Source organism: Mycteria americana, chromosome 1 (genome assembly GCF_035582795.1).
Source record: "Mycteria americana isolate JAX WOST 10 ecotype Jacksonville Zoo and Gardens chromosome 1, USCA_MyAme_1.0, whole genome shotgun sequence".
NCBI lineage: Eukaryota > Metazoa > Chordata > Aves > Ciconiiformes > Ciconiidae > Mycteria > Mycteria americana.
The window spans coordinates 104,641,569-104,654,524 of record NC_134365.1 but is presented as its reverse complement, the minus strand read 5'-3'; the positions used below and the strand labels follow the sequence as shown (position 1 = coordinate 104,654,524).

Sequence of the window (12,956 nt, the reverse complement as noted above, 5' to 3'; positions counted from 1 at the left end):
TTAGCTGATTGCTCGTCCTGATTTGGAAGTTTTGAATGTAAAGCTAATTTTATTTGTTGGTCCCTCTAGTCTCTTATTATTTCTCTACTGCCTTTTAACAAGGGAGGCATGAAGCCCAACTCCCTCTTCCTTTCAGATTAGTCAAATTTGATGTGCAAAGTGGAAGAGGATACAGTATTTGTTTGAGAAAGACACCCCACGAGCATTGTACTGCCCAGAACAAGGGGCACGTTACAGTGGGTTTCTTAACAGAGAATCACTTCCTTGCAATTGCTCTTTTCTGAAGGAAAACCGGACCACCACTCATGCGCCTTTCTCCATACACAACTGCAGGTCCCGTTATTTCATTTTCTCTGTACGCAATTCCTTTTTATTCATAGGGGAATAATTTTGCTTGGAGCTTGGGGAGTACCTGTCGTGCAGACGCAGTTACGAGAGGTATTTTCACACCACTTGCAGATACAGCTCTTTTCAAAATGCCCTTTCAGCTAACGGTTGTATTTGAAGATGTTGTCACGTAGTTGTCTCTCTTTTACTAGCACGATTAACTATTTGCGCTACTCCCTGTCGGTCTGGCGGCTGAACAGTTAACGAAGGCTGTACGAGACAGGGCTGGAAATACCCCCTTTGCTGGGAGCGGCTCCTCCCTGCCGCTGGTGCCTGCCCCGCCGCCGTTAACCCGTAGCGGCCTTCGCTCCGCGAAGAAGCCCCCGGCGCCGCGGGGGGGGGGACGACGACGGGGGACGGCGGCCGCCCCGCTCAGCCAGCGGCGGGCAGCCCGGCACCGCGGGGGGGAGGGGGTCAGGACGCCCCGTCCTCCCGCCCTGCGCCATTCGCCACCCCCGGCCATAGCCCGGGGGGCGCGGGCCGGGCTGCGCCCCCCTCCCCGCTCCCGCTGGCAGCCCCAGTGCGCAAGCGCCCGCGCCCGCGCCCGCGCCCCCTCCCCCTAGCACAGCGGCGCGCGGGCCCGCGTGGAGGGGGGGGACACAACTGAAACGCTGGTGCGCGCGGCGCGACGGTTTACACGTTAACGAGCCCTCAGCCCGAGGTGAAGGGACGGCAGCCGCGCGCCTGCGCAGTGCCGCGCGAAATCTGGCCGGGGGGGCGAGGGAACGAGTCCGCTCACCCGGCGCATGCGCGGCGGCGCACCTCACGCTCGACGGGAAAGCAGCCGGGGAGGGCGGGGGAGGAGGAGAGGGAAGCTTGCGCAGGCGCAGAGCGAGGCCGCGGCGCGGTCGGTTGGCGGTTGCGCAGTAGGGCGGAGGGGGGAGGGGGGGGGGTGCGCGGCGGGGGGAGGGGAGGAGGAGGGGAGGAGGGAGGGGGGCCGGGAGCGAGGGAGGGTTTATCGGGCGGCCGATTTTGGTTAAAATATTCAAAATGGCGGACGGAGGAGCAGCGAGTCAAGATGAGAGTTCGGCGGCGGCGGTGGCGGCAGCGGCAGGTAATCATTACTGCATTTTACATATTCATATTCATACTCGCACACGCGGCCCCCCCGCCGCCCGCCCGCCCCGCTTAGCATAATTTATTAGTACTCAGGATTATTATAATTAACGGCACAGGAGGGAGCAGGGGGGGGGGGGGGGAAGAAGGAAAGCAGCCTCCCCGTGCGGGGAGACACACACACACACACACACGCTCCCTCCCTCGCCCGCCCGCTCCCTCACACGGAGCCGCACTCGCACCCGCCCGCACGCCGGGGCACCGGCGCCGGGGCAGGCAGCGGGGCGATGGGGGGCGGCGGCGCGGGCGGCGGCGGCGGCGCAACGGCGAGGCGGTGGGGTCGGGGTGGGGAGTCGGCGGCGGTGGGGGGGGAAGCCAGGAGGGGGGGGGGGAGGCATCCTCGCACCCAAAAGCGGTCGGAGGTGGCTAGCCGCCACCCGGCCGGGCTCCCCCCCGGCCCGCACGCCCACAATAAAAGCCGCTTTGCATATTCATGGCGGGGGGGAATGCTGCTGGAGCGGTCCCGTCGGGGGCCGCGGGAGGGGGCACGGCCCGCTGGGCTAGGGGGAGGCGGGCAGCCCCCCGAGTGGGGCAGCGTCCCCCCGCCGGCGCCGCGGCGGCAGGACGGAGGGGGACGGGGGTGCTGGCCCCTCAGTGGGGCCGGGTGAGGGAGAAAGACTTGGTTTCCTCATCTCTCCTCTCATTACCCCCCCGCCCTCCCCCGCATCGCCCCCAGCCAGGGTTATTTCCCCAGAGCCTGGGGCCTGCAGGCATGGGGTGGATGGGTGCGGATGGCCTCGGGGAGCAGTAGGACGAGAGCGTGGTTTGGCTTTTTATTTAAAGCTTCTCCCCTCCCTTCCCCCCTCGCAAAGGGTGGGTTCAGTGTGGGGTGATTTGGGGGGTGTGCGGGCAGAGTTTCTCCGTGCCCCTCTCCGACGGGAGAGGCCGCGTGTTTGCACCCCGAAGGCTGGATTTGCCCCGGCGGTGTTTTCCCTCCTCCCCCTTTGCCTTCCTGCTTCCACAGCCCCGAGGGCTTGGGGGGAGCAGGGTCCTGCGGCCCCGGGGCAGGCCCCCTGGGTGCCGGGCACCAGACTCGCGTCCCCTCGCCTAGGGTGCCGGGGCAGGGCGGATGGTGGTGCCGGCAGCCCCGGTGGGCTGGCGCTGGGGGTGCGGGTCCCGTCCCTCTCCCTCGCTCTCTCTCTCTCCCCCTCTCCTTCTCATTTGAATAATGTCTAATTCGGGGAGGTTTATATTATTGAAATGGCCGCCTGGCTTTCCCCGCCTCTCATGTTTAGTAATTCAGACCTTTAATAACAGCCACTCAGAGCCCAACGCCGTGTTTATATTTTACATTCGCCCCATGTGCTTTTGTGGTTCAATATGATTCTTCTTTCTCGCTCTCTCGCTTTTTTTAAATTTTCTTGGCAACCCACAGGGCCCCGAGATCAAACCCAGGCTGTGTGAGGAGAGGAGGGGGGAGAGCTAGGCCCTGGCTCCTCTGGCAGGCGCCTAGGCCTCACTCTCTGCTGCTTGATTTATTTACTAATAACCAAAATGACCCCCCCCCCCCCCCATTCCCACTCCACCCCTGCCAGCAAAAACAAAACCCTCCTGGGGCTTGAGCAGCATCAGATCTGCTCATAGATTCTCAAACACTCATGTCTTTTAAATAAGGAGCTTATTTTTAATTTATAGCAACTCAAGACTGTAAAGCTGTTCCTTTCATATTTGCTTTTCAGAGGCTTGGGCATTTTTGGTCCCTTTGTCCTTGATTCTTTTCCTTAAAGGAGAGTTGCTTCTAATTTACGTTTCCGGGCACTGAGAGAGCTATAGAAGACACACTCAAAATCTGAACAGCTTTCCTCTTCCCTCTGAACACAAACAGAATTGAATACATTGAAGATAATCTTATTCACCTTCTTTTTGCTTAGCGTGGATGCAGTTTAACAGTGCAGTGTGTCAGATGCTTTTGTCGCTGCTTGTATCTTTGACTGTTCTGGGTTAGGTTTTTTTTTTTTCCTTTCATTTAGGTTTGGCTTTCAAGACAGAAGATACTACTAGGCAGTACAGGGTCTAGAAAGGAAGATAAGTTTTCTGTGATTGTGTCATAAGAACACTAAGTGAAAATTGAAATTAATCCTCTTAAATTGTCAGGAGTAATTCAGTTTTAAACCAGATATTAGTCTACCTGAAAAGAAAACAAATGGACTACTTTATTAGAAAGAGGCAGTAATTTAAAAAAAAATATTTATGCAGGGATGGGTTTCAGATAAAACTGTGTAGATTTTCATTAGTGACCATTGTTTTCACCCTGTGGAGAAAAAGGACCTAACAGCAGGGTACTTCAAAGTAGCTGTGCCAGATTAGCATGTAAACATCTTTGAAACATGACTAGGAAGAGAGTGCACATACAAATGCAGGCAGTGTATTTTGTAGTTTGGTTCTAAATTTAATTTGTCACAAAATACTATGCTGCAGCTAATGAAAAGCATTTTGATTTCAAAAATAATGACTGAGATTATTTATCCTTTTTCTTCACCCTTGGTGAAGACAGGCCTTGAATACTAGAAGAAAAAAAATCTGTAGAAGCGATAATGAGACTGTTCAGGTGACTGACTGTTTCACAGACCAACAGCACAAGGCTGGCTGGACAAAAAGCAGTAATATGATTTCATGCCTTAAATAGCATGTTTTTGCACTCGCTTCACAAGATGTGGTCAAGCCGATGATGTCATTGGCCAGAGGACAAGGTGCAGTTAATTTGATTTATTGACCTGGGGTGAGGTGTAGCACTGAAACCTTCTCATAGGGAAACCATTTATCTGAGGACAATTTCCTTTATAGCAGCAATTTAACCACTGCTGAGACTGTAGATATTTTATCCAGCATGATAAAAATGTACATTGCATCTTGCAAACAAAATTTCTTTGTTGCTGACGTTTTAGTAATTTTTATAGAATGGAATACTAGACAGTGGCCTTATGCAGTCTTATGGTTGAGCTGGGATTTATAACTCTGAATTCAGGTATTTACATGCTGAAATACAGAGGTATTTCTCTCAAACATATATTTGTGTGCCTGTGTTGCAGCTTAAAATTTTTTTGGAACATGATGTGGATAGAAGTGTTTCTTTACCAGTGAAGCCCATAGGCAACATGTTTTTAGGAAGCCCCTTTTCCCAAACCCTGGCATTGCCTTCACTTGTCGGAAGGTGCCGAGACTAGTGCATGGGTATTACTCCTCAGTCTTGAGTAAGGACTTTTATGTTAGTTTATCACTGATGGGTGTCAGATTTTAAGCTTCTTCTTGGACCTTCTTTATCAGTGGTGGGTGGGAGAGTAAAATAAACTTTTTTTCTTTCCTGTGGACTACCTGGCTTGTGGTGAGGGTGGAGGGTTGTGCTACTGTTCCAGTGCTTCCTAATTCTTACCAGGGGAATATGTTCTCCTATTTTGGCTGTCCTTTCAGCTTTTATTTTATTAGGGACAGAAGGAAGAATGCTTGTCCTCTCTATGAAATAGTTCCACTGCTTGATTACCTCTGCTCAGTTATCAAGGTGGCTCTGCCTTTTTCCTCTTTTTTTCTTTTTCAAAACTGACCAAAACTTACCAGTCTAACAGCTGGTTGGAAAATAGGCTAAGCTGTGTCAGTGGCTGTGCTGCTGCATGTGGAGCAGAATTGGGAAGATGTGTGTCAGTATGGTGATTTCACAACTAGCGGAGCTAGAGCTTACTCCTCACTTCCTAGAAGGGAAGGGGGGAGAATCTGAGCTTCCTGCCCTGTCATTTTAAGAGGAAAAAATCTCAGGTTTGCTGTCACTAACAATTTCTCAAATATTAGCCTGCAGTAATAATTCAAACAAGTAAGTGTTAATACTGACTTCCTGATGCTGAATGTGGATAGCTTCTGAATGCTTGTCTTAGCAAGCAATGGTGATGATGTCTGGAGTTGCCTCACTTGACGGAATCAGTGAGGTAGCTTTCAACTCGGTCTGTCCATTAAACCTAGGAAGCACCAGCATATTCTGTGTTAGGAGTCTCTTATGTGGTGTGAAGAAGTGTTGTTTCTACTTCTGCTCGATTGTAATAATGTATTCCCCAGAAAAATGAGTTTTTGAATACCATTGTCACTTAAATAATCTTTGTCAAATTTCAAGTGGTAAATTCCACATTTAGGGTAGCACATTTTTGCTGTTTTCTGTATGCTCAGATATGTGAGGATGCAAAGAATTTTGGGGTAAATGTTTTGTCCATGCTGTCCAGAGTGTTTATGTTTGATTGATCTGTCATCCAGCTTCTTTCTGTTAGATAGTGTTCATCTCCTCCATAGGCATGTTGGTTTTCTCTCCTGGTTCTCTGGCAAATTTGCAGTAGCTTTTTGTAGCATGCAATAAGTTTTCATTTGCTTTCCTCAAATTTTGGCTCCTATGGAGTTTAAGACTTCAAAACAGATTACAGCACTTTTAATGTGCAAATCTAGTCAGTTAATTTTCTTACCTTTTTTCTAGCATTATTTTCTATTCCCCTCAAACTGCTGTTGCCCGCAGGACAATAATCTTGATACTGATATTTTATACAGCTGACAATTAGGCAGCCTCTGCTACTTGCACTTACAACTTTATTATTTTTATCTTGATAGAATCAGTGACAGTCCTGGCAAATGACTGTCTTTTATGACATACGTATTTTCAGTCTCTGTGACAAAGCTGCTGTCAAAAGAAGGTGTTGAACAAAATTAAATATGACTTGAGTGTCCCAAATGTGATATGCTTGGTTTAGGTGCTTAAGCTAGTATGTGAATGAGAGACCATCTCATGTTGCTGGATAGACTTACAGTGCTGACTGTTTACTACTGCAGAGATTTGCTTCTGTGTTGACAAATTTTCCACCCCTTTTCCTGTTGTGCTACACTGTTATACAGGGCAAGTTAAGCTTGGGATTTGTTGGACTGAGTGCGGGAGATTAAATTTAAGGAACGATACTGGTCTTGGTTAGTGAGTATTAAGTAATTTCATGTATTTCCCTTGAAACTGTTTGACGATTGCTGATCTGAGAAAAAACATGTACATAGATGTATTTTCCTTTCTATAGTTCTTTGCATTAAATTTCTTGAATTGTGTGAATAGGCCCTCATGCTGCTTCATGCGTACTTATTTTTCTATGTAGAAAAGGAAATAATTACTTAAGATTTCAGTATTATTCCTTTCCCTAGTTTCTTATTTCACAACTAGGAAATATCCACATTTGTTAACATAACTGTATTATAAATTATTAGCTCTATAGTGCATTACAAAGTCTTTGCAAAAGGAGATTTTTATAGACTGCTAGTGGCTAATTAAATTAGTTTAGGGTTAATAAACACCACCATTGAGTGATGAAGTGTTGGTTTGGTATAGAGGATTTACTGGGTTCCAATCCTGAGTTTGCACCAGTTTTGCTTGCTTTGCTGTTCTGGGCTAAATCCATGTAATGGGAATTATAGAGAACATTTTCACAGGGGTGTTGCTAGGGGAATAATTAGCTAATGTTTTGTAGTATTTCTGAAGGTAAGAATACTGTGATTCTTCTGCTTTTACATGTAATCATCCAAGCTTATGCCCAGGTTAAACTTTACTTAGGATGTTTCAGTGCTGGTATGGTTCATGTACTCTCATCAGCGATGAAGGCCTCCTGTTGTAAAGGCACAGATTACTGTCAGTTCTAACGACAATGTGATGTAGAGCTGCTGTAGAGTATGCAGTTCAATGACAGTTTAAATCAGCCCAAGCCTGTCCTCATCTCCCTGTGTGTTCCTGCCCCCTTCTCTGCACTGGTGCAGATGTTTGCCCGATTCATTTGCTGAGCTAGTTCAGGGAATTAAATTGGCAGAAAACAAGCCTTGCCAAAAATAATGAATAGTTTTTTTGTTGGTTTAGCTCTCTGAACTGGCTTACAATGAGATTAGGCAAATAGCAGTACCAATCAAGGAAGGGAACAAGAAGCAGACGTGTTGACCCAAGTCTTCTCATAATTTCATTCTCTCTGATGGCTTTCCTGTTGGCATAAATGGGGAGTCATGTTCTCAGCCATGTGATCCTACCACTTACTTGGCACTCATCCTAGCACTTACTGGTTTCCAGGATGCTCTAGCTTAACTTGCTAACCTGGTGGAAAACTAGCCCCAGATAATTTTAGATCTTTGGTTTGTGAGTTGAAATTGGCTCAACGGAGGCCTTCAAGTGCAAGAGAGAGGGTAGAGCCATGTGAAAGTGGAGGAAGGGGAAAGAAGGAAGAGAAATGAATCTTCCTCTTTTCAAAAGCAGCAGCAAGCATTCTGGTTAGCTTAGTTGTATTGTATAGCTTTGCTTTTAGATTGACATAAACCACTGTGAAACCGCAGTTGATTGAGTTGATGAACTCCAGTTGATCTAAAATGGTACTGGCCCAAGGGAAGCGATGGGAATATATAGCCATGGGCACTATGCTGGGCCTCCTATTCTAGCAGCAGGCTGTACATAGATCACTGAATCCAGTGATGAAACTGCACCTAAGTAAAAGTGTAGCTTAGAAACCAATAGATGCTGAAAATTCGGCGTGGTTTGTGCTGTCATAGGTATGATTGCATTAATGGTAGCCACGGCAGAAACTCTTAAATAAAAATTGTGGATGAGACCTTTGAGTGGCTCCCATTATTTTAGTGCTGCTTACAGTGAGACACTTCTCTAAAAAACACTGTGGCTTAAAAGGACATATTGGCAAAAGTACTTGGGAAATTACAGACACTGTTACTTCTGCTAAATTTTGGACTGATACCCCTGTAAAGCAACCTTTAAAAAAAAAAAAAAACACAAAAAAACCCCAAGTGTAACTTCTTCAGCCATTTAACACGATCACTCTGAGACAGATTTATCTTTTCTATAAATCGTGACATTGTGACAAGGAACCTTTTGCTCATCGTTACTTTTATTTTTTTTCCTTCCCAGAAATCAGATTTGGCTGTATAGAAATGAAGTAGCATATATACCATGTTTGACACTGTATGACAGGGCATGAAGTTTTGGAAAAGAAACACATGAACATCTAAGTTACTAAAATAGTAAATACAGTTAAAGACTTAAAAATAAGTGTAGAAAGACCTCTTGAATCAGGCTGGAGATGTAGCTTCCTTCTTTTTTCCCCTCCTTTTCTTTAAAAGCTGTTAGGAAGCCACCATCCTTTTTGTAGGAAGCTCCTTTGCTATTTGTTCTCTTTGTCCTTTCGATGATTCAGTTTTATTTGAAAAATACCATGTGACTTAGTAATTTGTGCCTTACCATACCAGTGTGAAGTTGTAGCTTTATACTACTTGGATATAGCTGAGGAGGAGTATACAGTGAATACAGGTAGAAATGACTCAGATGTTTGAATCACTCGTTTCTACGTTATTAGTTAATGCAGTCTACTGAATGAGAAATGAGATTCAAGTTTCTTCCAGGAATCCTGTTGCAAATACACCTTTCTAATTATTCATAGTTTTGTTTCTTACCTGCTGATCTTTAGTAGGTTATCACTTTTATTTGAATTTTCAAACGTAGGTTTAAATACGTATTTGAATTTGCTTATTTCTAAGGCTGCAGAGATATGGATATGCCAGGAAATGCTATCTCCCCTCCCTACCAGCTCCTCCGGGAGTGTTTCCCACCCTGTCCTCCAATGCATGTACACATACCTGCATGCACACATGCTTTGGAAAAAGTACCAGAAAGTTTGGGCTGGGGACAGTTTCTTCTAGCTCTGATTGTAGTAGTAGAAGACATTACTGCTTCTGACTGTTGGAGTTTCCTGTTCCCCTGCATCTATTGGTGCATCTTCCCATTCGGGTACTGTCTAAGCCATTTCAGTTAAAATTAGCTGGGTTAGTAAAGGCTGTGATCTAAGCTGCTTAAAGTAGCCCAGATAATTCTGATTGAAATCTATGAGTGAGAGATCCTCTGAGTTGCTTTGTCATCATACCTGAGGGTACAGTTCATGTTACACTTAATCCAATTTAAGGGTGGGCTGCTGCCAAAAAGAAATGGGAACAGAAGCAGGAAGAGTATTGGGCCGTCACTTTCTGGACTATTGTCTGTTTTGACAAAGCCTGTGTAAAACTGTGTCCTAGCTTCTGGCAGAAATGGGTTGGGATTGTGTGCAGAAACTGGAGGTAGGAGGGCAAAGGGAGCAGTAACTTTCCACTTGTAACGTTTGTTTCTGAATGAGGGTGTCTGTTCTCAGTGTTAGAAAGACATGGTGCTTTTCAGGCCTTATTGAACTTCCCAGTGGTACTTTTCTGTTTTTATTGAGTTTGTGTTGACCTGAACTACCCACTGTAAATTGTTATGAGTATTTCCAGTATGTCAAGTGAAGCGTGCAATTTACAAGTCATTTCCCTTAAACGTCATTTCCCTTAAACTGGCTTTATCATAAGGTTATCTTTACTAGCTGTTCCATTTCAGTCAGAATATAGTTACTTTTGATGGCTTATGGCAACAAAGCTTAGCTAAACTTGGGAATTTAGGAATATTTTTCAGAACAGTTGAGAACTTACACTTCGGTATATTTATTTAGTCCGAGGTCTGGTAGCTTCTGACTTCGAATCAGTCACATTGTCTCACATGGCAAGTTGTTTGAATCGCATAATTGCTAACCTTTATCCAACTATTATTTTACTGCCAGCATAGCTTCTCTTTAGTTACGATGGGTGTACCAAGGTAAGGAGGAAGCTGTCAGCTACCAGGCTGCACCGCTGCCTCTCCAATTTTGCCAACCACTGCCCTAGAAAGACATGTTTAAGTAGCAGCAGTGGTAGGGCAGACTTTTAGTCAAAGCTCTCAAGTGAGGACATATTGGGGGAAAGTGTAAACTGGAAACCTGATCGTTTTCCAAAGTTGATTTTACTCAGTTTTGCAAAAAACCAGTCTTCTGAAGTTGCAGAAATTTTTCATGTATCTGTTTTTAAACTAACCTTTGCTGCTTACCCTTTTTCTTTTTTCAGTGTGTGCAAGGTTGTACAAAGAAGGGCTAAGCAGTCTGTTGCATGTTCTTCTCTGCTGGCTCAGGCAAGCGCTGAGCTGCAAATTCTTGGCATTTGGGAATGTAATCAAAGGAACTATCCCTCTCCTTGCCCTGTTTTTACTCTCTTTCCTAGGTGACTGCTGTTGGAGGAGGGAGGGTCAGGTAGATCCTTGGTCTGAGCCGATATGGCAATTTTAGTATTCTCTTTCAAACAAAAAGAAAAACACCTTCCCACTTATTTCTCAGTCCATTTTAAGTTTTGTATGTGGTTCTTTTCTTATCCTAAAGTGCTCAGGAGCACCATCAAAGAGTTCAGGAAAGATGATGTTCCTTGTCTGCTCTGCACATTTCTAGTTCTGGAAAACAACCAAGGGGTTGCTCCAAGGGCTTTCCTCCTAATTTCTAGTTCCCTACCAGGGAACTAGAGAACTGGAAGCTCCTTTTGCTCTCTTACTTTGTGAAGATAAGAGAGTGGGTGTTAAAAATTCAGCCTCTGTTACTACTTCATGGAAAAGATCCACAACTGAGTGGATTCTCAACTCCTTAAGACCCACTGAGGGTCTTGAGCGTGTTTGAGAATTATCCTACAGACAGGGAGTGCAGAAAACTGTATAATTTTTGAGCTTATCTTATTTCAAGACTTCCTTTTCTCATTACAGTGGGAGACAATGGCATTGTAAATAATATCTCCTCTCAGTTCTGAGAGATAAAAATGCTGTGTTTTATCATGATATGATTTAATTTGGTTTGGAACCTAGTTGCAACATGGTTGCACCTTATATGGTTCAGTTCAGTGGTGCAGAAGGGACTTGTTCCAAATATACTAAGGACTGACTATAGCCCAGTGCCCTAAAACTTCCTGAGAACGTGCTTCAGCCGTGCCTGTGTTGGGAAAAACTACTTCATTAGTATCATTCTCAACATAGTTAAAACTGAAAATGAATCCAGGCATGTCTTGTAACACATTTTAATAGTATCTGTATTAAACATAACTATTTATAAACTAACAGCTAAATTTAAAGGGTATAGCGTTGTATGTAAGTGCTTATACACTTAAGTTTTCTGTAATTGTGGATGATGAACTCTGCAACAGTGGAAAGGATTTGCTATATGGAAGTTTGAATAAAGGCATAAAGAGTTAGAATAGTTGTTTGACATCTTGAATCCCCTAGCCTTTTCTCAACTTGGTTTGCTGGGGGAGAGAGGAGGGACAGTGTTTCTTTGTGTTGTGGTATCTCTAGTCAGGTTTGCAAGTGTTGTGGGCACCTCTAAAGATCCTAGCAGAAAATTTTCAGTTGTCGCTTCTGTTATAATATTGATAAATTAATAATACAAGAAAAAATACCATGTACAAAGGCGGGCCAGCACTTATATCTTCTCATTCCCCTATCTAGTGTTAACATAAGCAAAAGGTAGACTTAACAGAAGGAGTGTTGGGGAAAACCTAATTCAGCAAGTTCATTTTAAAGTTATATAAAAAGCTATATAAGTTATATAAAGTCTTGAGACCATCCATGATTTTCTGTGTGCACTTGGAGAAGACACATCAGTTCCTTAAGGGATCAGTTAATCTGTCAGTCTTTCAAAAGCAAAATTAACTGCAGGCACAGTGGTATTTTTTTCATTACTTAATGAAGTGGTGATTTCATATTGTGTGGGTTAGAACTGGAAATGCTGTGTTTACTAATGAGGAAGGGAATGTCATTGCCATTTGTCCTGTATTTACATCACAAATAGGTCTGTGCATTGTATAATACAGACACTTTGAGAAATTTATTCTCAGAATTGCAGAGAAGTTGAGAACTCTGCATTTTTAACATAACTTGCATGAGGTTTTATCAACTTGTTTCTTTCAGTTTTCTGAGTTTGTGGCAGTTGTATTAACTGTATTTGGTGTACTAGGATATATGCTCGTATAAATGAGTTGTTATCACCAAAGGTAGCATCTGTTCCTAAGATTTAAAAAACATGTGGAAGATTGTTCATTTCTTTACTTTTCAGTGGCAGAGAGTAGATTGACACGCTCAACAATTTCCTTAGAATGTGTTGTCAACTATATTCCTTTCCCGACTACACTTCATATTGCAGGTGGTTAGTTAAACTGGGGATTTTCATGGTGTCATCATTCAAGTAGTGATCATCATTCTTGGTTGTGTGAAATATTAGAACACTGTAGGCAGAAACATATGTGATACAGCTGTCTACTAATCATCTGTATCTGAAACTCCTCATTTTATTGTTTGTTTGTATTCTCTACTTTGTTTAATACTCGTTTGTTGAGAATGTCTTTATAAAGAGAGTGGAGACTGGAGAGGCAGGTTACTTCAGTACTTCTGTCCTTTGGTTTTGGTGTAATTGGCGTACTTGATAGCAATAGAGAAAGTGTCCAACAAAGGCACGAAGCCAATCTAGAAATGTAGTGATGTTGTTTAATTGGTAACTAGGACAGTTTTGTTTTCTTAGAAGCTGAAAAAAATCCATCAATGCATCCTGAAACTGTTT

The 12,956-nt window shown here is 44.4% G+C and overlaps 1 protein-coding gene across 6 annotated transcripts in view; it reads left to right on the top strand.

Moving 5' to 3' along the window:
* The first annotated feature begins 1,330 nt into the window (after window positions 1-1,330).
* Window positions 1,331-12,956, top strand: part of POU2F1 (POU class 2 homeobox 1) — a 114,243-nt gene continuing 102,617 nt past the window's right edge. For 5 of the 6 annotated variants that reach the window (XM_075515978.1, XM_075515961.1, XM_075515971.1 and 2 more), the window contains exon 1: window positions 1,331-1,441. In XM_075515978.1, the coding sequence (XP_075372093.1) occupies window positions 1,378-1,441 (64 nt within the window). In that variant the 5' untranslated portion in view covers window positions 1,331-1,377. The remainder of the gene's footprint in view (window positions 1,442-12,956) is intronic. The other variant, XM_075515953.1, reaches the window with a different exon arrangement.